General features: G+C 41.2%; 1 protein-coding gene across 5 annotated transcripts in view; it reads left to right on the top strand.

Moving 5' to 3' along the window:
- The first annotated feature begins 613 nt into the window (after window positions 1-613).
- TFDP1 (transcription factor Dp-1) overlaps window positions 614-25,823 on the top strand; it is a 47,073-nt gene continuing 21,863 nt past the window's right edge. For 2 of the 5 annotated variants that reach the window (XM_052773797.1, XM_052773796.1), the window contains exons 1-2: window positions 5,547-5,579; window positions 15,060-15,126. In XM_052773797.1, coding sequence (XP_052629757.1) covers window positions 5,562-5,579; window positions 15,060-15,126 — 85 coding nt within the window. In that variant the 5' untranslated portion in view covers window positions 5,547-5,561. Of the gene's footprint in view, window positions 700-1,384; window positions 1,467-2,187; window positions 2,411-5,546; window positions 5,580-15,059; window positions 15,127-25,823 lie in introns of those variants that run through there. The other 3 variants (XM_052773800.1, XM_052773798.1, XM_052773799.1) reach the window with 3 other exon arrangements.

The following is a 25,823-nucleotide window of genomic DNA, read 5'->3' as shown; positions in this document are numbered from 1 at the left end:
CAGCTGGCGTAAGGGGCGCGCGGAGGCTTCGCAGGCTGGAGGCGTCGGAACGCGCGAGCGCCGAGGTTTTTTTGGTGTGGGTCTGGCCTAATTCAAGGTTGCGAGCGGCGGTCGGCCGACGGAAAAACTTTCCCTCGGATTACCGTAAAATCCTAATTTTAGCAACGACCGCTGTAAGCCGACTTGCTCAAGTAACGGCCGGACCAAAAAAAAAAACCAAAAAACCCGCGATGAGGAAGCAGCGGCAGGATGTTGCGGCAACCGACCCGCACCGCCCTGCCCCACCGGCACCCCGCGCTCCCCACCCCCAGAAACCCGCTCGGCCGCCCGGGTTCCCTCCTCAGCCGTGAGGCGGCCCGGCGGGCCCGAGGCGCGGCCCGCGTTCCCCTCAGCGATGAGGAGACGGAGCAGCCCGGCGAACTTCCCGCTCCCTCACAGCGCGGCGCGCGCCGGCGACCACGTGCTCGGCGGCGGCCGGGGCCGAAGAGCAATCTCGCGCCGATGCTTCCCGCCCGCCCGCCCTAGAAGCGCCGCAGGGCGGGGAGTCGGAAGGCGCGAAAAAGCGCGCGCGCATGCTCCCTTTCCCGCCCCACGGCGCGGCGGGCGGTTGGCTGTAAGGCGCTCCGCGTGTGCCCGTGGAAGGCACGCTGCGGCCGTGACGTCAGCGCGCAGCGTTACGCCGGTGGGACGCACAAAAGTGTAAGTTTCAATTTTTTTTTTTTTTTTAAATTTTTTTTTTTTTTTCCTTCTTCCTCCTTGCCAACGGCGGCGGGGCGGGGGGAAGAGAAGGGGAGAGAAAGGAAAAAAAATAAAAAGGGAAAGAGCGGCGGCCCGCTCCCCCCTCACCGGTGCCGGTGAGGGGGGGGGGCGCGGAGCGGGACAGCGCCGGCGGGGGCAGGTGTGAGGGCGAACGATGGAAGCGGAGCGGCCGTGAGCCCGCCAGGTTGGCGACCGGAGGGGGAACTAGAGGCGGGCTGGGAAAGTGACAGCCCGCCGGGTGAGACACCCCCCCCCCCCCGCGCTCCTTCACCGCCTCCTCCTCTTCCCCCCCCCCCCCCCAACCCCGGGGCGGTCCCAGCCGGCCCCACTCCGCCCCGGTTGCCGTTGGAGCCGTTGATCTCCCGCCGCCTTTCCCCCCCCCCCCCCCCCTTTCTCTCCACACACACCGGCTCCCTCCCTCCCCCCCCCCCCCCCCGCTCCCGCTTCTCCCGCCTCCTGCCAGGCCCGCGCGCGCGCGCGCGCTCCCCGCCGCACATGTGCAGTCGGGCGCCTCCGCAGCGGCGCGGCGGCGGCAGGCGGGCGGGCAGGCAGGGTTTTTTGGGTTTTTGGGTTTTTTTTTTTTGTGGTTTTTTTTTTTTTTTTTTGGCTCCCTGCTCCGCTGCTCCGGTTCCCTGTCCGGGAGGGCGGGGGGGAAACGGCTGGCCGTCGGGGGATGGAGCCGGCTCTCTCTACCTTCGGCCGCTCAGGTGCGGGCAACGCGGGCTAGGCTTCTGCGGCGAGGAGGAGAAAGAGGAGGAGGAGGATGGGGAGCATCGGGACGGGGGGTGTGTGTGTGGGGGGGGGTTGCTGCTGGCGGCGGGGTGAGGAGGATGGGGACGGGGTGGACCTCCCGCCGCTCCCTCCCCCGGTGCCGCCTGGTGCGCGGGCGCGTTCCCCCCCCCCCCCCCTTCTTCTCCTCCGCCGCCTTCTTCGTGTGCCCCCGCCGCTTCTGAGGCGATTAGCGCGGCCCCTCGCTGCTGAGGGAAGGGCGGCGCGGGGCTTAGGGCTTTGCCCGGGCGGTGAGGCCCTGGTCGGGGGGCGCGGCGGGCGGGCGCTGGGTGCCCGAGGCGCGGTGGCGACTGGCAGTCTCTGCCTCTTGCTGCAACCGCGGCCCGTCCGCCTGCGAGGAGGAGGAGGAGGAAGAAGAAGGGGGGGGGGGGTGGTTTGCAAGGCCCCTGGGGGGGAAGGCTGGCCCCTGGGGCCTACTTGTGCCTGCTGCTGGAAATGGGGGTGGGGAGGAAGAGGAGGAGGAGGAGGAGGAGGCCGAGGGAGCGATCTCTTCCCCCGCCGCTTCTGCCCCCGCCCGCCTCTGCGGTGTTGGAGGGGGAACCGGGCCGGGGTGGGCTGCCCGCCGGCACCGGCTGGGAGCCCCCCCCCCCCCCCCGCCGTGGGGAAAGGGAGTATTTTCCACACGTGAGCGTTGGGGGGGGGCTTAGGGGGTGAATTGGTGATGACAGGAAACTTTTTCCCCGCTAAATTGTATTTGGTGGTAGGCAGTAATTTCAATCGTAAAAACTTTCCCTCCTTTCGTTTTTGTAGCTGATGTTGTCTTCGCTTGCTTTCTAGAAAATAGCATCGTTGTCTCTGTGTCCTGCAGCCGTCAAGATTTTAAGAGGACTGATTTCTAGTCTTTGGTAACATGGCAAAAGATGTAAGTACATTTGTAGCACGTCATATGGGGGAGCGTAGCTCGTAGAATATTTTTGGTTTTATTAGCGAAAGCAAACGGGGTCATGCTTTATGATAGCTGGCATTGATGAATATATGAAACTTTATCTACATTGCACATCAAGCCTAGGCTGTGTTTTCCTGTAGATATAACAGCATAAACCAGCTTCAGATCTGCAGCCATTTTTTCAGAGTAATTAATCTTAAGAATTCACTATGCTCATAAATGCACTTGGGCCATTGGCATTATGTGTATCCGTACTGAACGCTAAAGCAGCTTGGTTTTGAATTGGGTTTGAAAAAACTCAGCAAATACTGTTCAGATGACAGGGTTGTAGTTGACTACTGTTGTCAACTAGCATTGCCTTTTCTTGTGTTTGAGGAGGCATCATATATTCAAGGGAGTGAAGATGGTTCAGTCTCCGTATGTGTTCATTGTTTTGTCTCTGTCTACCAAAAGATGCTAGTTAGTGTCTGTAAAAACAGGCTTTGGGCACTTTCACCACAGACTTCCATTACCTTTGACGTTAAGGTTAGTGGCTTTGATTCTGGGGCCTACCTTTTGAACCATGCTTGCTCTTTACCCATTCCAGTACTTTAAAAAAAAAAAAAAAAAAAAATTTAAACAGGTTCTGCTGAAGATGTAATTCATTGTTAATGCCTAATATAATTGGGCTTTCACATCTCCTTATTGAAAATAAGACAAGATAATACTCCATATTCAAATTGGAATATATCTCCCCTTCAAAAAAAAAAAACTCCAAAACCCAAAACAACAGCATGCGAGCTAAGGGAAAGTGATACAATTCAAATTCTTAAACAGCAGGTTACAATCTAATGCGGACTGTTGTAGCTTTCAAATAGTGAGAATTTCCATGAAATAGTGATTGGTTTAGCAAATTAACCTTGCAGAGAATTTTAGTAGCTCAGAAGGAACTGAAAAACATCTTAATGTGCAGAGAAGCAACCAGAAGTACATAGTCACTCAGAGCTTGCCTGGAAGAGATAAGGGTGCCAAGTACGTTACAGATAGCAGAGTTCAGGGAATGAAAGGCCGTATAAGCGGGAAGAAAATGAAAGAGGAATGTTAGACTAGGAGATGAAATGGAAACAGTTCAAAGTAATTGAGGTACTAAAGTACATTTGATTAATATAGCTTTTGGGAGAGAGATCAACCGAGTGAAGAAGTGCTAGCACCTGGAAATACAGGTGAATATCCTGGAAGGTCTAGGGGAGCAGAGTGAGAATAAGACATTTAAGAACGAACCTCATTTTTGAAAGATCTAGCTTATTCTAGAAAAGGGAGTAGTTAAAGGAGGAATAACATACGTGGTAGTAAGCTTCAGAAATGGAAGAAGGCGCTACGGATAGGAAAATAAATTGCTTTCACTATCTTTATTACAAGAATTAATAAGCTGAATTTGGAAAAATGAAAATCTAGGTCAGGTTTTAGGTAAAATTTTAAGTGTACTTGAGCACTGGAACGAGGTAGCTAGAAAGGGTATGAAATCTTAATTGGAAGTATTGTCTAACCTGTTCTTAAAAACCTCTACACATACTTAATTCTGCCTCGGGGAAGAAAGATGTACTGCTTACCTTTTTGCAGACTATTACATACCCACCATTACATGATGTCTAAAATGCATAGTGAATGCTGGGAAATTTTAAATTTCCGGGTCTGATTGTGGGCCCTATTAGGTTTGACTTAATGCTAGACAATAGAGATGCTAATTGGTATAAGACTTTCTGGATTTTCAGAAGGGAAGAGAATTATTCCCATATTTTTTGTCCAAAATCCAAGTTCTTTTCCCAGCGAAATAATGGAATTAACCATGATAGAGACAGTATCGCTAAATTTCTGGGCACTGAGTCTATGAAGACCTGCACTGCTGTAAATTTAAACATCCTGACATGGAAATATGGCTGTGATTAATGGCTTACGCTTCCGCAATGTCACCTATCAAGTGCGCTGACCGTGAGATGTAGTGGTGAAGAAGATGGCATAGTTGATGAATGCCCCCACCCCTTCCTTCCCTTTTTCTCAGCAGAGCTGAGATGGCTAAACTGTGGTTAGGGCTGTGCTGTGCTGCCATGTTAAGTCTGGGCTTCAGGTGGCATTTACACGGCCAAGCAAGCTTCGGTGCGCTCCAGCCTGGGAACGCAGGCTCGATGTGCGTCCCACTTACTCTGTGCTGCTGGGGCCAGTGCTTGCTCTGGTGACCGTGAAGCAGGCAGCCCTGCAGAAGAGGAAAGTGTGGAGCCAGGGCACTGCAAGAGAACATGCTCCTACTGAACCCCTCCTCCCACCTGCGGCAGGAGAGCACTTTTTCCTTTTGTTGCTCGCTTCCAGCTCTTCTTCTGATACCTCTTTATAAAAGAAAAACTATAATTTGAAAAGACCTGTTTGAAAAGTCAAATACTTGTAAAAGTTTGCAGGCTGGGACTTCAATGGATAATTGAACAAATGGGGAGCATGATGGGGAATATGGGCAAACCCAATGAAATGTTTTTATAAAGGATTAAATAATTACCAAAGTACTGAAAAGCATTGATTTTTTTTCAAAATACTTTCATTTCCTCAGTAGTGGTCCAGGCTATGAGGGGGGGGAAAAAAAGATACAGTCATGTGTAGCACCTTGATTAAGAGCCTGCAGGTGGAGTTTAAGAGCATAATCACAAGTAATGTTATAGCTGGATAAGTTGAAAAATAGTAATGGAAAAAGGGAAATACTAGTTTGTGAAGGTTAAAGTATCTGTGGGTATATCAACTTATTTTTTTGAAAGCTCTTACATTAAGAGTAGGGGATCTGGAATGCAATAAATGTAAAGGTGGAAAAAGAGGAGCAAACTCATTTTCCAGTGTGATCTGGTGATAGTAATGACCATAGCCATTTTGGGTTTTATGTAAATGACCATTGTGTGGAGCTGAGAAGCAATTCTAAGAGAATCAGTCAGATTGGCCATGGAATATCACATTCGATTCGGAAGATCTTAGTTACTAGAAAGACTTTACTTTTTCTGTGAATTAAAGAAACAATGAAAAAAACCATGTGGACGAGAGAACACCACTTGCGGTATCCCAAAGACTTGTGTACCTTGGGAGTGGGATCATTCTATTGCTTGTCAGAGGCCGAATGACAAATGAAGTCGAGGTCAGTAGCGCTGGGTACAGTTTGACATGTACATTGGCACTGTATGGGAGGTTTCTTGGTCTGAGACAGAGGAAGTCATCACATGCAGACAATCTCCAGAAACTCCAGCTTAGCCAGTATTCCTCTTTCTGGTTAATCAGTGCCATTCTCTAAGACTTTGCTGAGTCTACTGTAAACTCTTCCGCTGCTTACAAATGTGGCACCTTCCAGGCAGGAGCTGGAGGAACCAACCGTACACACTGAGGTCCTTGGCTGCCTTGTGCTGCTCAGTGGATTCATGGGATTAATAGTTGGGGGGCGGAACACAGTTCCCTATGTGGAATGGTGACCTGTCCATCCTTGGCATGCTTAAAACTAGGCAGGATGCAGCATCAAAAGAAGGAGCAGGAATGACTGTAGCAAGAAAGTAAATTTGGTAACTTAATTTTTTGTCTTCCAACTCCCAGCGTAAGACTGGGGACTACTTGCTGGCCACTTTTATATTCAGTTATATATTGAGAATTACCTGTAAATTAAGACGAGAAATACTTTTTAGTATCAATGGCTAACCTACCTTCCACCACTAAATCAACAGTTTCTGTAGTGTAGCTGAAGATCCATCTTGTGGTGTGACCCTCTTTCTCCTCTCAGTTACTTCTGTTGCAGATGAACTGTTGAGGCCTCTCAAGCAGCCATAAAGAAAGAGAAGCTTGTATCTCTTTTCTTGAAGACCCACTGTTAAATGGAAGAGAAGCAGCAGAAGTTGCTTGCAGGAGCTGGGTCTGTTAGAGGGGATAGTCCAATGCATGGTGTTACAAGCAACTACTGAGGAGAAAGGGGCTAGACATAAGGAATGAGTTAGATCCCTTCTGAGCTCGAAAATTACATATATCGAAATAGATGAATTACGTAAATGAAATACTCTATATAGTAGCGGTTGCTTATGATTGTTTCGGTTGTTCGCTATTACATGGACTGTTTCCAGTCATTAAAAAAATACATAATTGTTCATGAAGAACATGCGGTTGAAAAATAATTTGGTGTTTCACAAACTTTTAAACTGACATACCACTGTTAGCCTTCAGAATTTCTCACAGACTAAAATATATTTCTTGAGAGCTGTTAGTCTGGAAAGCTCATGCATTTTACTGTTCCGTAGGTTGTTGACAGTAGCGTTGGCTTTGGAACCACTCGTTCTAAAATTGGATTTAAAAATTTTTTTTAAATTATGTTTTATTCTACTGTCTTTTGCTTGAATTACTTTATGCGGGATTTTTCTCTTGATCTCTAGTTTGCATAAACTTACTGTATGTCTCTAGTATTTCATAGCGCGTTTATTAATCTCATTGAGTAGTAGCTATGGCTCATGTGTCTAACTTTGTGCACATGTGTAAATCTGAGGACACCATGTTAGAAGTTCTGCCTGCACAAAGTTCAGCACCTGATCTGACATTACTGTTTAAGAGATCTAGAGATGTAGGGATTAATGTTGATTGATGGTTTATTTTAATTGAGTATTCAGAATACATTTGGGTATGTAGTTTAATCCAGTGAATTAATTTCACAGTATTAATAAATATTTTGCTCCAAGAATATTTTAAAAAAAACACAGCAAACTAATTTCTTACCGCAACTTTACTGGATGGGTCAATAGGTCTGCTAAATTTGGGGAAAGAAGATGATCTGTGCTTCTGTATATTAATTTTGCCAGAACACCATAAAACTTCTACTTTTTAACAGCTTTCATGTGCTGCTTCTGCATCAATCTTGAGCAAGTCTTTGGTCTGAAAAAGTTACGTTTGGGATAGATTAAAAAAAAGAGCCTAACAGAAGTAAGAAAAAGATGTATTTTGGATCTTTTTTACTTGATGCACTTTCAATGCCTAGAAAGCATTGAAAAGTCTTCAAAACATTTTTCAGACTTTTCTTAAAATACCAGCATGTGTTTCTCCTTTTATGTTTATTTTTGGTTATGTACTGGGAATTTCAGTGAGGCAGACTAGAGAAGTAAAGTCTTTAGTGGATCTCAAGTGGTTCATGCACCTTTTTTGATACCATTTTAGTTCAGCCACTTCTCTGTAGCTTGATCTATTTCTATTTGCCTTTAGTGAGTTCTAATGTGTTCAGAAGTTTGCAAACTGAAGATCAAATAATATGAAATTAGGTCTTCTAAAAAGGCATCTCGGTCTGGGATTTAGAATATTGTTAAAATTTTTTTTAGATACACTTTTTAAAAGAAGGCAGAAGGAAAGTGATCTTTAAGCTCTCCTTTTTACATGCCAAATACACAATAAGAATTTCCCCTTTTTTTCCTGTGTTGGTTTGTATTTATAAGTCAGAAAATAGCAACTCAGAAGTTGCCTGTCACCTTGCCAATTTATTTGTGTAAATAAAGCATTTTCTTGTAGCCTTAAAGTGTTTAACTTCTTTATTAATTGTATGTGTTAGTTAATGGTAGTGGCTCTATATAGATACATATTTGTAGTATTACTGAGTAAATACGCTGTGCTGGCAACTTAACATGCTAAACAAAAATGCAGCTTTGAAAAGTGAAGTTATACTAGGGATCACTTACTTCAGTGTTTGTATTTGCTTGCCTGGATATCACTTAATGGAGATTTATTGTGGCTAATTAGAAGTGGGAGGAAAAATGGGCCAATCTGTGCTAAACATTCTCTATGTTGAAGCGGTTCTTGGACAGATAGCGGACAACTTGGTTTTAAAGGGTGACAGTGGTCCATATCCCAAAAACCGCTGCCAGGTACTTCTCTTGTGTTACTTCACATTTGCTAAGCGTCCCAGTATTGCATTAATGGTTACACAGACTTGCTTGAAAATTACTTCGTGGGCTGCTGTAGCCTTGTAATACACTGATAAGGAGGTTGGTGAGGCAAATGGTTTCGGAATGGGTCCTGTTTGACATTACTTGTTGATTTCGGCTGTGGTTCAGATGCTGTTGAACAAACTGCTGTAAAGATTTGATTTGGCTGGAAAAACAGAAGTCTATTAAGGTCAAACCTAGAACGGCACCCGGAGCTAGTTGTGGAGGTGGCTGCTGCTGGTACCTCCCTGGACTAAATACTCATATGCAGAGCACACAAACAATGATATTTTTTTTTTTCTGATTAGTTTATGTGGTAGAAGTGGCAAACCAGTGCTTTGGTCATGTTCACCCTAGAAGTCTCGTATTCAGTTTTGCTTCATTCTTACAGCTTCACAGTTACTTTTGGGGGTGTCAGCTTTAAATTTTGCAAGGATTGTATCACTTGGGCAACTGAATAAGAAACAAGACTGTATAATGATTTTTAACTCCTGTGGTATTTTTGATCTGTGTGGCTGCTTAGACTGGACCACCATTTGACTCATCTTCAAAATTAATTCTTTATTTAATTTTTGTTGAATTGTAGACATGTTGCTCTGTTCAGAAAGAACAGCCAAGGAAGCTAATGGTCTTGACATATCCTGCAATAAGGAGACCTCAGGTGTCATTCTGTGTATACTCAAGTGTCCAATTTACGTGCAGTATCAGTGGAGCCTATATTCAGACCAAAGATTGACAACGCTTAGCTGAGCTACTAACCTGTATTTAGTTTTAACCTTCACAATTCTGTGTGATCCAGATCTTGAACATCTAGTGCTTCGATTATGCCTTGCTAGTTAAGGTGCTAATAATTCAAATATACTTTTTGAAAAGCTCATTTCTATGGTATAGCTCATTGCTGAGTGGTTGACAAACACATCAATCTTGAAGATGCTGCCATGAACTGAGGATGTGGCATGATCACTGTTTCAGAAGAACGCTACTGAGACACAGTAAAATAACGTCTGAGAATTTTGCAGGATCAGACTCCTATAGACTGACTTTAAGGTAATATAAAAGAACTTTTATACAGGAAAGAATAGTTCTCACTGACTTCATTTGCAAAATGAAATTCAAGTGTTTTAAATTAAAGAACTTTCTTTCCTTTCCTGCAGTCCTCTACTTCATATCTTAATTGCCTTTTAATTTTTTGTGAAAAAATGAATTGGATGTCCCATAAAAATAGTTTCCTGCATTTACATGATGATTCATTCCCAAAGCATGTTTGCTCTGGTCCCTGAATGAGATGAGATGAGAATCCAGTGGGAAAAATAGTGTATTATCTTGTTACAAATGACATTTGCATACGGATAGGGGTGAAAGATGAATTAAGGTTAAGCAGCGTTATTTCTGTATAAGCTTTTCTCCACTTTGTAGCTGTGCTAATTTTCCATTGTGTGTGTTTGTTGCTTCCTGATATTAAAATAAGGCAAACAAAAAAACCCCTACATTGTCAGTGAAGTGGCACATAGTAAAATTGCATGGCATAGGGCCTTTACATTTACTGCCTACTCTTAAGCAGTAAAATGACTAGGGATTGTCATTCTGTATGGATCAAGTTAGGTGCAGTTCGTACAAGATGTGTGGTTGGTTGCTAGTAGGCTTTCCAAGTGCCTGTAGACAGCAGAGGCATCCTCCTGATGCCTTTGACAAGCTCTGGGAGGAAACGTACTCTAACGAGAATACTTTTCCTTCCCAATTTCTCCATTTTCTCAATCTGTCTTTACTACTTCTTTCCTGATTTATTTTGAACTTCTCAGTCTGAGTCCCAGCTTATTTACCCTTTCAGTCATAGCTTAGAATAGATTGTATTCGTCTTCCCGGTTCCCGTGTTCTTCCCTTCTACTCACAGGATCTGATCTCCTTGGTCTATTAAAGCTCTCTTTCAGGTTCTCATCAATTCTCTTGCTTGTACTTTTTCACTGACTCCCAGTTTCTTTACCTCAACTCTTAATCTGCCATCTTCCATCTGATTTTCTAGCTCACTTTCTGTCTCTTTCCCAGTCACTCCCCAAATGGTCTGCTTTTCTGTCTGTCCCATTCTGACGCCCATTCTTTGACAATTGTTGTATATTTGGCACCCACATCTCTTGTTTTGTTGTCAAACCGGGTCCTGTGCCTCAATCTAGTGGGCTTAATCTGCTGTTAGCACCTGAAAATTTCTATTGTGAAAAATACTTTTTGGCAAATACCTCTGTTAACATTATCTCTAGCCTTTTTGCTCTTCATTCAGCTCTTTTTCAGGGAGTATACTTAAAATGGGCTTATTACGTAGAAGCAAGATAGAAGAGGTATTTCTGTGGCACCCACCAAAGCACCCTTCTGTTCCCCATATTTACTTAGCTCAGAGTAGTGGCGGGGACCCTCCTTTCCAGTTAAATCTGAGAGACCTAGCACATGTACTTGTTCAGTCTCATTTTTGTCAAACTTCTTGGTCATGCTTTTATAGGTTCCTTGTCCTTCAGTCCAAATTCAGCTTGAATCTTTTCTGTTTAGTTTAAAGGTTTAGTTAATAGTTTTATGCCAATTTTTATTAAGAAATTGAGTTGCAAGTCTGGAAAGCTGTGGAAGAAATTACACTTTTGTTGTAAGGGTGTTGAGTTTCTAGTGCATAATTTCAGAGACCACAAGTATTAGCTTGGTAGTAAGATACTAAATTATTCTATGATTGTCTGCACTAAGGGATTTTTTGAAAAAGTTAAATTCTCTGCATTTTTAGCAAATCTTGTTTCAGATTAACTTTAGTCCCAACAAAAAGATATTTCCCAATTTACTGACTTTCAGGCTGAGGGCACTTGTACTGCTTTTCAGCTTTTACTTGTAAACAAAACAAAAATAGACTTCCCAGTCCTTAGGACTGCTGATGATCTCGTAGCAGGCCAAAGCTAACCGCAGTTGATTTTTTTGATATGTTTAGCCTGTCAGTTGATTTCTTTTCCTTAGGTGTTCTGAATGATGTGATGACACAAAGCCTAGGTGATGGTTGGGGTCTCCACTCCAGGATAAAGGGTGTATCTATATCTGTTGCCTGTTTAGGATACTAGGAGTTTCTTCATGTAGCCATAGAGTATATGCATATACATAGCCAACATGTCTCTCTGAAGAGGAAAGCAATGCTAAATTGTGAAGTTGCACACACTTAATAAGCTTTCAGAATCGAATATTAAGAGCATGATATTATTTCAAGCAGCCCTGGTGTTAACATCAAAGGAATTAACACATCTTGAAATTGAGAATCATGAGAAGATGAGAAGATAAGAAGAAAATGTGGAATATGAAAAAAAATTACATTATCTTGTGAAAAAGATCAAAATCAAAATACCTTGTTACAAGTAGCTTGATAAGGCCTCAAAACTACATGTATTTTCCCATCAAAAAATAGACTTTCCTTGATGTCTAACCCCTCATTGGCAGAAGGTTACTTTTCCATTGGGGAAAATCAGATATTTCTTGCTGGTGTGGGGTTTTTTTGTTGGTGGAGTTGGGGTTGGGTGTGGGTTTGTTTTGTTTTGTGTTCGATGTGAATGTGTGACTATGATACACCTAATGGGAGCTTTGGACACGTTTTCCTCTATTTTCTTTCTTTCTTTTGGGCACTGCACTATGCTAGATAGGTTATGGAGGAGTAATGCTGGTCTCTCCTCCAAAATAACCTGGCTTGAAAAATAGCGGGAATTTCTTCGAAATACACACTGAGAGATTTTTTTGTCTAGTGTTTCCATTTTAGAATAAAGACACCAGAATTTCATATGGGGTGAAAGTCTTGCTTTTCAGTTTTCTCTTGCCAAAAGCTTCTATCTGTGACTGAGAAGACTCAAAACTAGTGATACATTTTGATAGCCTTAGAAATAAATAGCATATCCAGAAGTGTGAAGAGCGTACTGAGGCTGGAGTAACAGAATTTTCACTAGAAATCAGTTTTCGTTATGAATAAAAGCAGCTGGGGGTGCTATTTGCTGTGGGATTTGGTAGTATTATTTCCAAATAGTTTTCTTGGAGTCTTTCCTAGGCGTACTCTTACGAATGAGTTGAATATTTACCAGCCATTTTAACTGCTAGAGCTGAACCTTTATTAAGACACTGGTGTGGAAAGGTGGTGGAACCATAACTGCTGTACTCTTCATCAGTGTCGTGGTTTGTGAGGGGATTCTTCTTGTTGTTCAGTGATTGCTGTTGCTCTTATTTTTCCCAATTTGTATTCTCTTACTGATTAAATCCAGTGTTTTTCCCAAATGTTCTCCCCTTTGTCAGTGACTTGCGTAATTTCAGTCACACAAAAGCATGGTCCAGGGCATGTAGCACTAACCTGACCCTTTGTAATGCTAGGTTAGATTGTGGTTTTTGGAGTTGCATACTGTTCTGGGTAATATTTTTCATTGTATATTTTAATTATGTAGAAGAAAACTTGAAGCTTATGAGATTATTTGATACTGTGTTATGGTGGCTGGTTGAATACTTAAGAATAAAATGAATTAATAGAAATGGTTTTATTGGAGACCATTCTAGTTTAAAAAAAAAAAATAGGAAGGGAGCAATAAGTAATTGATTACTGAATTGCCTAATTTGCCAGTTACTGAAATAATGATTTGCATTTAATACTTGAATTTGCTGAATATCACAGCTTAAATATTTGGTTTTGGATTATCACTGTAAGTGACGTGTGAATTCAATGCAAGTTTGCTTTTGCATATTAAACTGGTGAATGGATTTAATAATCCAAAATTATTAAATTCATGTGCTTCTAAAATGAAAGACATTATAGATTAAAACAGCCATTTTCCTGGTGGTCCACTGATCACAAACTCAGTATATTAAATGTCTTTCCAGTCTCACTGATATCTTTTGATCCTCATGGAAAAGAGGATTTACAGGAATTCTTGAGTACAAGCCTCCTCTTTCTGCTGTTGAATAGAAACTGAAGTACTGCATTTAAAGAAATTATGACAATGAGGCTGCACTTCCTGTGTGGTTTAACACTCTTGTTGTGAAATAGAGGTAGAATGGGAGTACAATGTAACACTTAACCAAAAATTGATCTTCATATAGCACAGTGGGTTCCAGTGTTCTGGAATGTTGTATTGCCATAGAGTGTAGCTCTAGTAACATCTTTGTAGCTCTGATAACGTCTTTGTACATGATACTGGCTTCATGTTGATGAGTATACCTTCTTTCTTTCAAAGTGTCTGATACAGTCTGTTGCCCTGCTGAATTACGTAGTAAGTGTGATGAAGAGTTAGGCTTATAAAAAGCTCTGGTGTCTGGGAATAGGGCAGTAGAACTGTCATTTGTTCAAATGGACCTTTGAATCCTTACTGGGGGCAAGACGGAGAACAGGCAGGGTTTGTGTACTGGTAAGTTGTTGCAGTCTCCTTAAAACAATGCTATTTCATTACTTTTGGGGTGGAAATTAGGAGAATGGAGGACAGAACTGCCACAGACTCTTCATTCTACCCATCAGTTCCACTGTCTCCTCACGTTTTCTTTGTGCCACCAGGTCCTCATTGCTGCCATGCCATTAGAGGCCACTGCTCTTTATGCTTCCCTTAGCAAAATTTCTCTTCTGCTCACTTCCCAGCCTGTCCCCAATGCTTGGTCATCTTCTTTTTCCCCCCTTGCCTTTCACTGAGGAGAGAAAGTTTCCCCTCCTGTAAAGTTCCCTGTCTTAAGTTGCTGTATACACCTGGCTGATAACAGCACCACAGCATCCTCTGGTGGCTCGCTTAGTTTGCTGAACTTGTGGCAAATCGTAAGTAGAGCTCTTCAGGTAGACTTTTAAGGGAAAAGCTTTGCTGCTGACTGACAGCAAACCACTTAATTGTCTCTTGAAGATCAGCAGCAGCCTGCAAATACCAGCTATGCACAAAATGCAGCTAGGGACTTTTCAGCGTCTGTAACACCACATGCTAAATTATGGTTAAGTGCAAGTGTTGACTTTCTTGCTCTTCTTTCTAAATGGAAACTGTGTCCTGTGTTCGTTATTTTTTTGGAACTCTTTTGTCTGGAGATATCAAGGGATTACTGCGTCAAATGTTTTCTATCCAGAAATTAATAGTATTTTTAAAAATAACTTCTACTGTGAGCTTTCTCAAAGGATGGTGATTACTTTATAAACTTGTATGTCATCCTATAGCTCTTTTGCTTAAGACCTTTATATTCTGATCTTTAAAAAAGTAATAATTTAAAAGCTCAAGGTGTTTTTTAATGCTTTTCTTCCGATTAAAATGGCTTAAGGCACTGTACCACCTCTACTGTTTTTGCTATAATATTGTTAGCTTCCGTGGTAGGTAAATGGTATTTACACAGAGAAAGGTGTAGTCACAAGTGTCAGTGGTTCTAATTAAAAGGGTGTTCAGCTATCTGTTAAAACAGTGCATGTACACTGTGAGGCCTTAGTTAGGACACAAAGTAGCGAAGTAGGTGTAAACTGGTTTTCTGCTTGCTTTTTAAGAATATGGTATTTATAAAATCAAGATTTTAAAATTTGGCAAATACTATGCCACAAACAGTGCCATTACCTAGCAGCAGATTTGTGACAAAATGCGAGTGGTAGCAGCAGAGACTTCTGGTACAGTGTCTTCCATCTTTAACAATAAAAGGCTATCTGTGTTTGTAAATTTAATAAAAGTTACTTTCTTTTGCAGGCTGGACTAATTGAAGCCAATGGAGAGCTTAAGGTGTTTATAGACCAAAACCTAAGTCCTGGAAAAGGTAAGAACACAATTTTTAGTAAGACTCTCCATTTCTTGATTTTTAGTTATGCTTATTACTGGCTTTAAACTGCTTTCTTAGCATAGTTTTTGTAAAGCTTATCTTAAGTTATATCTTATATAATCAGCAAGCAAACTGCAGATTTTCTGTGGTTTATAATTGTCTTTAAACTGCACGTGAAGTTCAGTGGTGGTTTGTCATCCCATATGTGATCTTCTCGTTAGTGTAGCTTGTGTGTAAGTATAAAGTCCGGGATGGTCTAAAACATCTTTTGGGGCAATGCATTTTAGCAAATGGGAAAAATGCAGGAGTGTAGAAGTTTAAAATGGGTTATGACAGTTTTTATGATGGTGCATCCACACTAATGCAAGCCTATCTGAAAAAATATTTTGAACAGAACTGTTTTGGACTTGCAGATAATGGCTGTGCATGTATGATAGTGTAATGTAATCAAGCAATTTAATAAAACACAGGCTATAAACTTGAATTTGATATGTAAGCTCAAAAACTAAGAGTATCTAAATGTTTGAGGAGTTAGGAGCTGCACTTTACAATTAGCACTGTTGGAAATAAAAACAGAAGCACCACTGAGTTCCAGTCACCTGCAGTTCTGGACAGCTATGTCATATAACCTCTTCTGTAAACTGATTATGCTATATGTGAAGATAAGATTTTTGTCCCCTGTATTCTTACGGGAAGGCTGTTTCTGTAGTAAGGCTGTAGAACTATTCTCTGATTTCCAGTTAAGTATATTCTTGCCAGTTTATGCATTTTGCTGGTGGCAGTGGTATTTTTCAGCTTAATAGTTTTCTCCAGTATGTTTAGCTACTCTTTATAAATAACAATTGGGTATCTTAACAGTCTTTAGTTTGACAGGCCAGCTAGTCGCTGTTTCCTAGATTCCTCGTCAGATGAGCTCTTTGTCTTTTCCTTATTGTCATTCTTTGAGCCTAGTTGATTGCTTTCATCAACTGTCTTGAATGCAAGTGACCAAAATAGTATATATGACTCCGAGTGAAGTGTCAGTCATATTTGTACAAGAGGTATCAGTAATTTTTCTATGCAATGTCATGTTTGGTTCATGGGCATCTGACAACAGATTTTGGTGAAATGGCCATTTTCCTTTGTTGTTGCTTCCAAATGATGATAGTCTGGTTTATTCTTGTGTGTGACAGATGGTCTGCTTTGATAGACTGTACTAAGTAGGGTGAAATTTATTAGGACAGCATCACCTCCTGCTTCTTGTCTGATGCTCTCATAAACCTCACTGTTGACAGATCTATTGATTTTATACATTGTTGGATAATGCTAGTACTCTCAGATTAACCTGTAGTCCAGTTCAGGTGAACTCCATTAGTAGTATTGCTCTAGCCTTTTATATACCATTTCAGGAAACTAATTTAAGCATTTATTTTCACAGTCTGCAGAACTTCTAATTTCTGTCACCACCAATTTAACTAACAGTTTTTTCTAGGCACATCAAGTTATTTTATTGGAATCTCACTAGGCTCTCTTTGACATTCCCTTGTCTAAAATACGCATTGCTTTACAAAAGGGGGCTGTCCATCTAACCTGCCATGATCCACTTTTGATGGAGAAGGCACCAGGTGTTGAATAACTGACACTTATTAACTGGTCCACGTGTATACTTGTAAACACAGTCACACACCCCTGAACAATAAAAGTGTGCAGGTAAATACCTGATCCTTAACAGCTGTACCATTGTCCCTACCCCTATGGGCAGTAAAACTGATGGTTTTGTCAGGGCAGATACTTACGGGGACATTTACACCCACGTAGGCGTCTGTGTCTAAGACCCTGTTACAGTCAGTGGAGAGCTAGTCAAAACAGAGAGTGCAGTCTAGACAGCAAGAATTGGAAATGTGAATCTTCCATTATTGCGTAGCTCTTAGAGTAGAATTGGGCAAAATAGAGGCCATTTCATTGCTTGTAGAATTTCTAAAATAAATTCAAGTGATTAAATAGTTTATTAGCTCCTCCAGTTTGAGAGTTGAGCTCTGTTTTCATACCACATAATAATACAAGCAAACTAAGCTACCCTCAGTTAATTTCTGCACCTCACTGCTTTTAGAGTAGTTTTGTAAAGTTAATGGACAGCAACTAATTCTTAATATTGAGAAGAAACAACTGTTTTTCTTGGCTTGATCGTTTTATGTTTCTTGCCTCTAACTTGTCTGTGTTTTATATGCAGGCTCTGTAGTCTTAATCAGAGCTTAAAATAGCAAATATTTTGTCACTAAAGTATGCAGATATGTGTCAATTTATTCACTAAAGTAGTACTCATTTTCTGTTGCCACTTTGTTATAATTTTTATTTTTTTTTGTGTAGTCTTTAAATGTTGGAATTTTAAATGTAACTAGTATACACAAAAGTACTATGCTTTCTAAAAGTAGCTGTCTACATTACATGCCATTATATCAAAAAGTCCAGTCCTCCATTGTCCTGCTAAGTTTGTGCAAAATTTCTCTTAATTTCACAATGAAGAGGATTCAGTCCACAGCAATAGATAAACACAGAGTAAGCTTTCCACAGGGTAGCAGAAGTGTATCTGGTGTACTTCTTAGGATGAATTGAAGGAGGTCAGGAAAGAATCTTTCTTTTCTTCTTTGGTGTTCATCATTAAAAGTGGGGTCCTCTCCCTCCTCTCGCTCCAGATTTAAAAGGAAGGAGCCTTTTCTGGAAATTGCAAGTCAATCACAAGGAGAGTTTGAGAATACATTGCATTGTTGATATGGGATCAAATCTCCCTGCTGTGTTATAAGAGTGGTTTGCTTAGCCCAATCTGCTGCCTCCGACAACAGTAGTAGGGCAGGCTCTTCAGGGAGAATGCAGAAACCTGGCTACTTTTTGAAGTTCATTCTCCTTATGCTCTCACAGCACTCAGGGTCATTGGATTAGTAGTATCAGAGGGTGCATTCCAACGTCTTTTCAGAAAAGTCCAACTTTGAGAGACTCAGCAAATTAAGAATGCAACCTCAACAAGAAACTTAGGACTTGCTTCAGTTTCTTCGTGGTGCCAGCCAGATGTCAAAGGAGGAGGAACTCAGCTGTCAGAGGAAAAAAGGTTTTAGGGCTGTGGTAGAGGACAAAAAAAAATTACTTTTCTGCTGGGTCATAAAGACATGCTTGCAAAAACATGGTTTGGGAGAAAGAGAACAGAATATTTTTCTTGAAACAGTTCTTTAACACTTCATCAAAGGTCTATAAGGTGAGTATAGGACTAAGTGGTAGGTATATAAATCAGCTATGAAAGATGAAGCAAAGGTTGACACTTCTGGCCAAAACAGGTTATTATGCAACAGTTCTTAACAGCCTGAACAGCTTTGCTGCAACACTTTCAGAATAGCCTGTAAATGGACTTCTGTAAATTTTTAATCTGCAGTGGCAGAAATCTGGGAACTGTGAACAGGTTATTTTTAGACTGAGTTTTGTCAGGGTATGTAGCTGTTGTTTCTTAGATGAATGATGAAAAGGGGACATCTTGCTCAGCAGTTATGCTGAACAGTTATGCTGAACAACCTCCTGTTCAAAAAGTCCTAAAGCTGTAGAATCTGGGAGAGAGAGGGTATTTTAGGGAATTATCTCTGTATGCAAGTCCTATCCCTACATTCATTCCCTGATTATCCACTAATATCCACTGTCAGAAACAGGTTACCAGCCTAGACAGCCTTTTTACTTCAGCTAGTGGGGACATGCATCAGTCTAATTCATTTTGGAGAGACTGGTCTCAACCATGAACTCCAGATTAGGATTTTTGTTTTAAAGCCGAGACTGACTTTATTTGTTTTAAGAGGAGAAAATAGTAAAAAAAAGATAAAATAATTGTTTGGTTTATAATGCATATAATTTTGAGTAAATTGGTCATGAACATAAAATACCATTCTAGAAAATGCTCTAAAAATGTCTTTCTTCAAAAACATCTTTAGTGTGAAGTAAGAGGTATCAGTCCGTATGTGGTAGAAATGAGCTGGAAGCCTGTGCTTCCCCCAGTGCTTGTGCAACCTCCAGAAGAGGTTGGGTGTAAATTCACCTGTGTTTTCTGATACCTCTGTGTATTTCCATTACTGGAGCATAACACCCCATTTAGCCCTGAAAAAAGTGTTCCATGGAGCTGCTCTCAAGCAAGGTGCAAGTTTTCCCTTGTATTAAGATGACACTGTTGGCTCTACTCACTGGAAGAAGATTTTCGCTCTGCCTACTTCTATTCCTTCACCACTGAGAATTTAGTCTAGAAGGCTAATTCTTAGTTAAATCTTTGGAAAGTATCAGTGGAGCAATATACCGGTTATATCAACCCCTGTTTGATCTAAGGCCATATTGATTCCTAGATCTTATAAAGGTTTCAGAATATGTACCATCTAGTTAGTTTTTCTTCTTGATGCAAATACGTATGTTTGGGATAAATTTGTTTACTATTTGAGTATTTGCCAGTCCTTGGATGAGGAAACTTAGGTAATGAGGGTTTTCAGTATGTTTGGCTCCAAGATGGTGCTGTTGAAAGTCTCTAACTTCTCCCAGAAGGACATGAGGTATGACATTTACATCTTAGGGCAGCTTTCCTGTTAAGTGCCAGGTCTGTGGAGTTTGTAGTTTGGTAGAGTTTAAGTGGCACAAATCCCTGGATTTGGTCTGGAGTGGTTCGGTTTGGTACAAGTATGACTGTGAAAGGTTTGGTGTACTTGGTAACCAGGAAGATGGTTTTCTGCTGTAACCCTGTTCAGGCAATGCAATGTGCAGAGAGTGTCTGAGGACGGAGGTTTTTGCTTCAGGAAATCCTGAGCAATGCCAGGTGCTTTTAAAATGTAGCTTTGCTAGGGACTGCTAGTGAGTTAACACGCGCAGCAAAAGGTAGCTGTATATCCAGATGTCCTCTCACTGATGAACTCTAATAAAGCCACTTGGTTTGATACCTGCTGCTTGTCCTGTGCCGTTTTATGTACCGTCAGCTTCAATTGTGACATTGTGGAGGAATGCTAGATCCCACTGGAAGCAGTTGCAAGTTTCCTTGGCTCATTCCAAAATACCAATTACATCTATTTTTCCCTAAAGCCTCAATTGCTGAGAACATCATTACACAGGGCCCTTTCCTTTCCTTGTTACCTACCCTGTGTTCAGGATTGGGTTTAATAAAAAGGATTCTGGGGGTGCTGGTCGACAGCAGGCTCAGTACGAGTCAGCAGCGTGCCCTGGCAGCCAAGAGGGCAAACCCCATCCTGGGGGGCATCAAACACAGCGTGACCAGCCGGTCGAAAGAGGGGACGATCCCGCGGTATTCAGCGTTGGTGCGGCCTCACCTCGAGTACTGTCTGCAGTTCTGGACCCCACCGTTTAAGGACGTGAAGGTCCTTGGATGTGCCCAGAGGAGGGAACAAAGCTGGTGGCAGGGCTGGAAGGCATGTCCTGTGAGGAGCGGCTGAGGACTCTGGGCTTGTCTAGTCTGGAGGGAAGGAGGCTGAGGGGCAACCTCGCTGCTCCCTGCAGCGTCCTGAGGAGGGGACGTGGCGAGGGAGGTGCTGAGCTCTTCTCCCCGGGATCCAGCGATGGGACGCGTGGGAATGGCTCAAAGCTGCGCCAGGGGAGGTTCAGGCGGGACATTAGGAGGCATTTCTTTACCGAGAGGGCGGTCAAGCCCTGGAACGGGCTTCCTAGAGAGGTGGTCGATGCCCCGAGCCTCTCAGTGTTGAAGAGCCGTTTGGACAATGTCCTTAATAACATGCTATAACTTGGTCAGCCCTGAAGTGGTCAGGCAGTTGGACGAGATCATCGTCGTAGGTCCCTTCCAACTGTTCTGTCCTTTTCTATTCTGAATTGCTTTATCCAACATAGAATAAGAGAGCGGTTTTATTGTGGAGTAAAATTCCAAAGTTACTTGATTGTAATTGTTTGCTTCTTGCATATCTTATTTACAAGGCAAGGATAATCTCATTTAGATATTTTAATTGTTATTTTCATTCATTTCCATTCTGGTATTTAAAAAAAAATATATTTTTTGTTAATTCCTGGCTTTGTTTTGGATATCTACCTCGCTAATTGCTTAAACCTGAAACTGCTAAAATTCACCCTGTACGTGGACTTCTGGTGATAATTATAATCAGAATTCATTCTGAGGCTTAGAAAATACATACGGCTTGGAAGGATGGAAAGAATTTTTTAATAGGTGCTGAACCAGTAAAACTTCTTCACAAGTTTGTGTCTTCTAAAAGTTATTTGGCAATGAGTTTTAGAGGCTTAGAAATTTTGCTGTTCCGGGAGGTTGCATTTTGAAGAAAACTGCTACATTCTGGTCCTTGCTATATTCAGATTATTGTTGATATTTAAATATTAAATAGAACACTGTTCAATTCTAATCCTGCCCCTTACTTGTGAAGAAATTTGGGTCAAAGAAATTACCTGCTTCAGATGAGTGCAAGGGAAAAGAATGGTATTTAATGTTATATTGAAATTAAAGCTCTTAAAGTAATTTAAAAATTACTCCGAAAGAAAATCTGGATCTTCTGTCATGCCAGTAGGTGGCATTATTGGTATGTAACCAGAAAATACTTGTAAAAGATGTCTTTAGCTCCTTTCCCCTCTTACACTTTAAAATAAGGTTTCACATTTTATGGACAGAAGGAACTTTAGTTTTATTTTCATTTCAGATTTGGTAACTGAAAAAAAATTGAAGTCAAATATGTAATTTTTTAAGGTGTATTTAGACTCTTAGATTTCAACACTGCCTAACTGTAAGATTGTCTTGTTCTTTATATGACAAGAAACTTCTGCAATGTAGTGTTATTTTTAGTTTTATTGGCAAGCTCAAACTCTCCCTGATTTTTGTCAGTGACTGGAATTGTTCCTCTGGAACAGAAGTAGGTATCTATTTCAGAGCCTGTGATTTATGCTTTAGGAAACAGATATATGCCTGAACATTGGTTATAATATGCCTGTGTATTATTGCAGCTGAGGTAAATCCAAACAATTATTATTATCTAAAGTCAAGCTCAGGAAATAAAACTGTTATTGCAGATAGGAATGATATTTTGAAAAGTCTAAAAAGACTTTTAAAAAGTCTAAAGGTAGACCACAGTTTATTTCAACACAGACTTGGAAAGACTGATTTGTAATAGCTAAAGTATTACTAGTCATATCTAATGATGGTGGATGATGAGATAAGGATGATGAGAATCACCTGAAAGTCTGAGTTGATGTAAGAAATTACTTAAGAACTTAGTAGTACTACACACTGGGGAAGATCAATGTCTTTCTAAAAGTGCTCAGAATTGCTGTATAAGGATGCTTGTTGTCTTAACAGGATGGTGTGACTTATTGAATAAGCAGAGGTATTTTTACTTGACTTGGCACACAACTAGAGACAATCACCTGTGTGTTGTCAAAGCTTATGGTAGGTTGACAGGCTCAAAAAGGCTTCAGTGTTTTCTGAAAATTAGCGTATAACTAATCATAAAATATCTATGGTGTTTGCAAGAGAGACATTAAAAACTGCAGCTTCACAGGAGTGACATCTGAGGAATCAGCTCCTAGGATATAATTGTCACCTCTGTCTTCTTTCCCAGATCTTCCAAGTACCCCCTTTATACATATTCTGTATATATAAGTAATCTAATAATCTAAAACTAGTCAAGTTGATGCTTTTGTGATAAGGAATGATTTTTCTTTGAAAGCGAGGTGGACTGGATAAAAGGCACTTTAAATGACACCTTTAAACTAATGTTTTTATCCTAGTTGTGTCTTCAAGACTCCTCTCGCACTTGAAAGAAAGCAACGGTTCAGGCTCAATGATTTAGGGTAGATTTTGTAAAGCAAAATGCATAGAAAATACTGTAAACAGGCCTTGAGGGAACTGCTTGGCATTTGATTTCCGTTTCACCTGTATCTAGTGCTGGGGTTGAATGAGATTGTTGTCAAACATTGCGTTGCTCACTGTATTGAGACAGATTAATGGGGTTTGAGACTTCAGTACACTTGTTTCCTGCTGTCATGATGCTTTGAGGTAGAGAAAGAGGTGGAAGCTTACCCGATTAATTCATACAGAAAGCTTTTTCTTGTTAGGATGTTTCTTTTAGACATTTGTTACCTCTTGTTCAGTGATAGTTGTGTAGATAAGTTGGGGACTTCCCTCAACTTACTTGGTTGTGTCCTGACTGCCATACCAGCTTTCTGTAGCTCTGAAATTCTCACTTTGTGTGCATTATTTCCCATCTTGACTATAGATGACGTTCTGAGCTCTGCTTCACTGCTGTCCAAAGCAGGATTCATCTCTGTCTGCTTCAGAGATTGTGCACCTGTGTTTGAACTGCATGAAGATCTGGAGCCTTCTAGAGATTCTTCTACTCTCTAGTGAGCTTTTGGGTTTTCATTATTTGGAGTCTTCAAAGGCACATCTTTACTACTATTTCTATGAACTAGACTGTGATGTGAAGTAATGAACTTCAGTTTTTCGTAAGATCTGCCTTCCTTATCTTTCAGTCTCCATGATCAGCTTTCATGAGGTCTCCCATATCTTTTAAAAAAAAAAAAAAAAGCCACAAAACAAACTTGGGGGTTTTGTTAGATTTCTGTTGCTTTCTAATGCCTTGAGGAAGAGAACCTGCAGCCTGGTCACTGGGCAATTTTTTCTGAAACCCTGGAGTTGGAGTTAGCTGTGGAAGTTTCTGCGGTAGCAGAGAAGCCAAGTAAAAGTGGGCAACTAAAAACTTTCAAGTGCATGGGATAAATTGCTGTAAGGCATATTGCTGTCAATTTTATTGACAGCAGCCTAAACAACTGCGTAGAATGGTACTTCTGATTAATGAAAGATGTTTTAGAAGTAGGTCATCTTTTTGTAATTCTTGTGTCATACTTTCCTCCCCCTCCCATATTGGAAATAAATGCATTGCCTTGTACAGAATCCAAAGAAAGAGTTAGAAAGCTTCTATAAATCTGCAGTTCTGAATGATTTCACACTGTTGTTTTTGTTCCTGTTTGCAGGACATGCGGGTGCTTTGCTCTTACTTTACTAGGAAGGAGGGTACTACTAAAAGCATACTGAGCTGTCGACTACATGGCTGAACTAGCTAAATGCAACTTTCTTCAGTAGGATAGTGGCAAATAAGAAATAGCTGAAGATGGTATGAAGACAAGTAGAGGCCATGACTAAAGTTCAGTGACTCTAATGTAACGTCTTCTAGAATACTATAGCGGTGTCTGTAATAAGGCCCATGACTTGCAAAGACCCTGAGAGAAATCTGTAACTTGATAACTCCAAGCTTTTCAATTGAAAAAAGAACCTTTGCCAAAAAATAGGTGGACTTAAGCTACTTTACATTCCTGTAAGAGACCCTGCCCACTTTGTGATTCCAAACTCGGTAATTTTTCAGACAATTTTCTGTAGACACCAGCTTGGGGTTGGGGGGTGACACACTGGAAAGAGGGGCAGATTGTGTACTTAAGACTAGTTTGCTTTTTGTTATTTAGGGTTTTGTTTATTCTAAGCAGTTGGTTTGATGGACAGGTTTGGAGCTGGAATTAGCTTGGTCTGTATTTGCTTTACAAAACAGTGACAGCATGGAATTTTGTTAGTGATGCTGATGTCGAATTCCCCCTCCTCCTCTCTCTCTTCTTATCAGAAGGAAGAAAAAATCCACGTATGGAAGACTGCTAAAACTGAATCTATAACATTTTCCAGATAATTCTCGTAGCTTTCATGTAATCTTATATCAATCATTTGCATCTTAAGCAGTATAGGTACCCTGGCTTTATATAAATTCTATTCCTATTAACTTTTTCAAAGTTCCTGAAGTAAGGAATGTAATGTTCCAGATGGCACTTGGCCTTCTCAGAAGTGACAATCGCAATGGAGTCTAATGTCTGTGTCACTTCCTTAAATCCTCTTGTTCGTGGGAAGTCTCACTGGGCTTTTTTGGTCTCTGAAAAGAGACCCATTGGGCTCTTCAGCCGATACTCTCTTAGTCATGAGTTTTATCAGTTTATTGATAGTAACGTTATCTTTTTGAGAGTGTAAGTTATATTTGACTTGTATTGAGACTGGCTTAATAATGTTGCTGCCTTTGAGTTGTTTAGCTGTCGTTAAGCTAGATTCCATCTGCACTGTTAAAACCATCAATTTCAAAGTTCGTTATGTAATAAAGACAAAAGTTTGTAGAGATCGTTAGAGTGGTTATAAGCAGTTGTACTGCAAAATGTCACCTGCAAGGTTAATTTTCTTTAGACTTTTCTTAAAATAACCCTTTGCTTAACTCCTAACCTTTGATCACGTAGAGTATTTACTTACAAATTGGCCCGCTGGACAGAGTTTGGTTGAGACTGTTGCAGGAGATGGTAAAGGAATTACTTTGCCTTCTGACAAACCATTCTCTTGTTCTGTACGTTCTTTTTTGGGGTTGTAATAATGCAGAAAGTGCTTGCAAAATACCTTCTTACCAAGTCCAGTTCTCTCATATACAATATTGCTTCTACACTAGAAGACAGACTGACAAGACTTAGTTTGTTAAGAGACAGCATTATCAGGAAACTGACTTGTTTTTCTGTTGACTTCTGTTGTTGCATCATTCCTGTTGCTCTCTCACAAGTAGAGAAAACATAAAGACTGACTACATCAGAAAATGGTACAGCACCTAGAATGAATGGGATTTCTGCTCCTGAGGCAAGGAGTACCTCAGCCCATCCTCCTTGAACTG

Source organism: Harpia harpyja, chromosome 22 (genome assembly GCF_026419915.1).
Source record: "Harpia harpyja isolate bHarHar1 chromosome 22, bHarHar1 primary haplotype, whole genome shotgun sequence".
Classification (NCBI taxonomy): Eukaryota; Metazoa; Chordata; class Aves; order Accipitriformes; family Accipitridae; genus Harpia; species Harpia harpyja.
The sequence above is the reverse complement of the archived record's forward strand: the minus strand, read 5'-3'. Positions and strand labels throughout refer to the sequence as shown.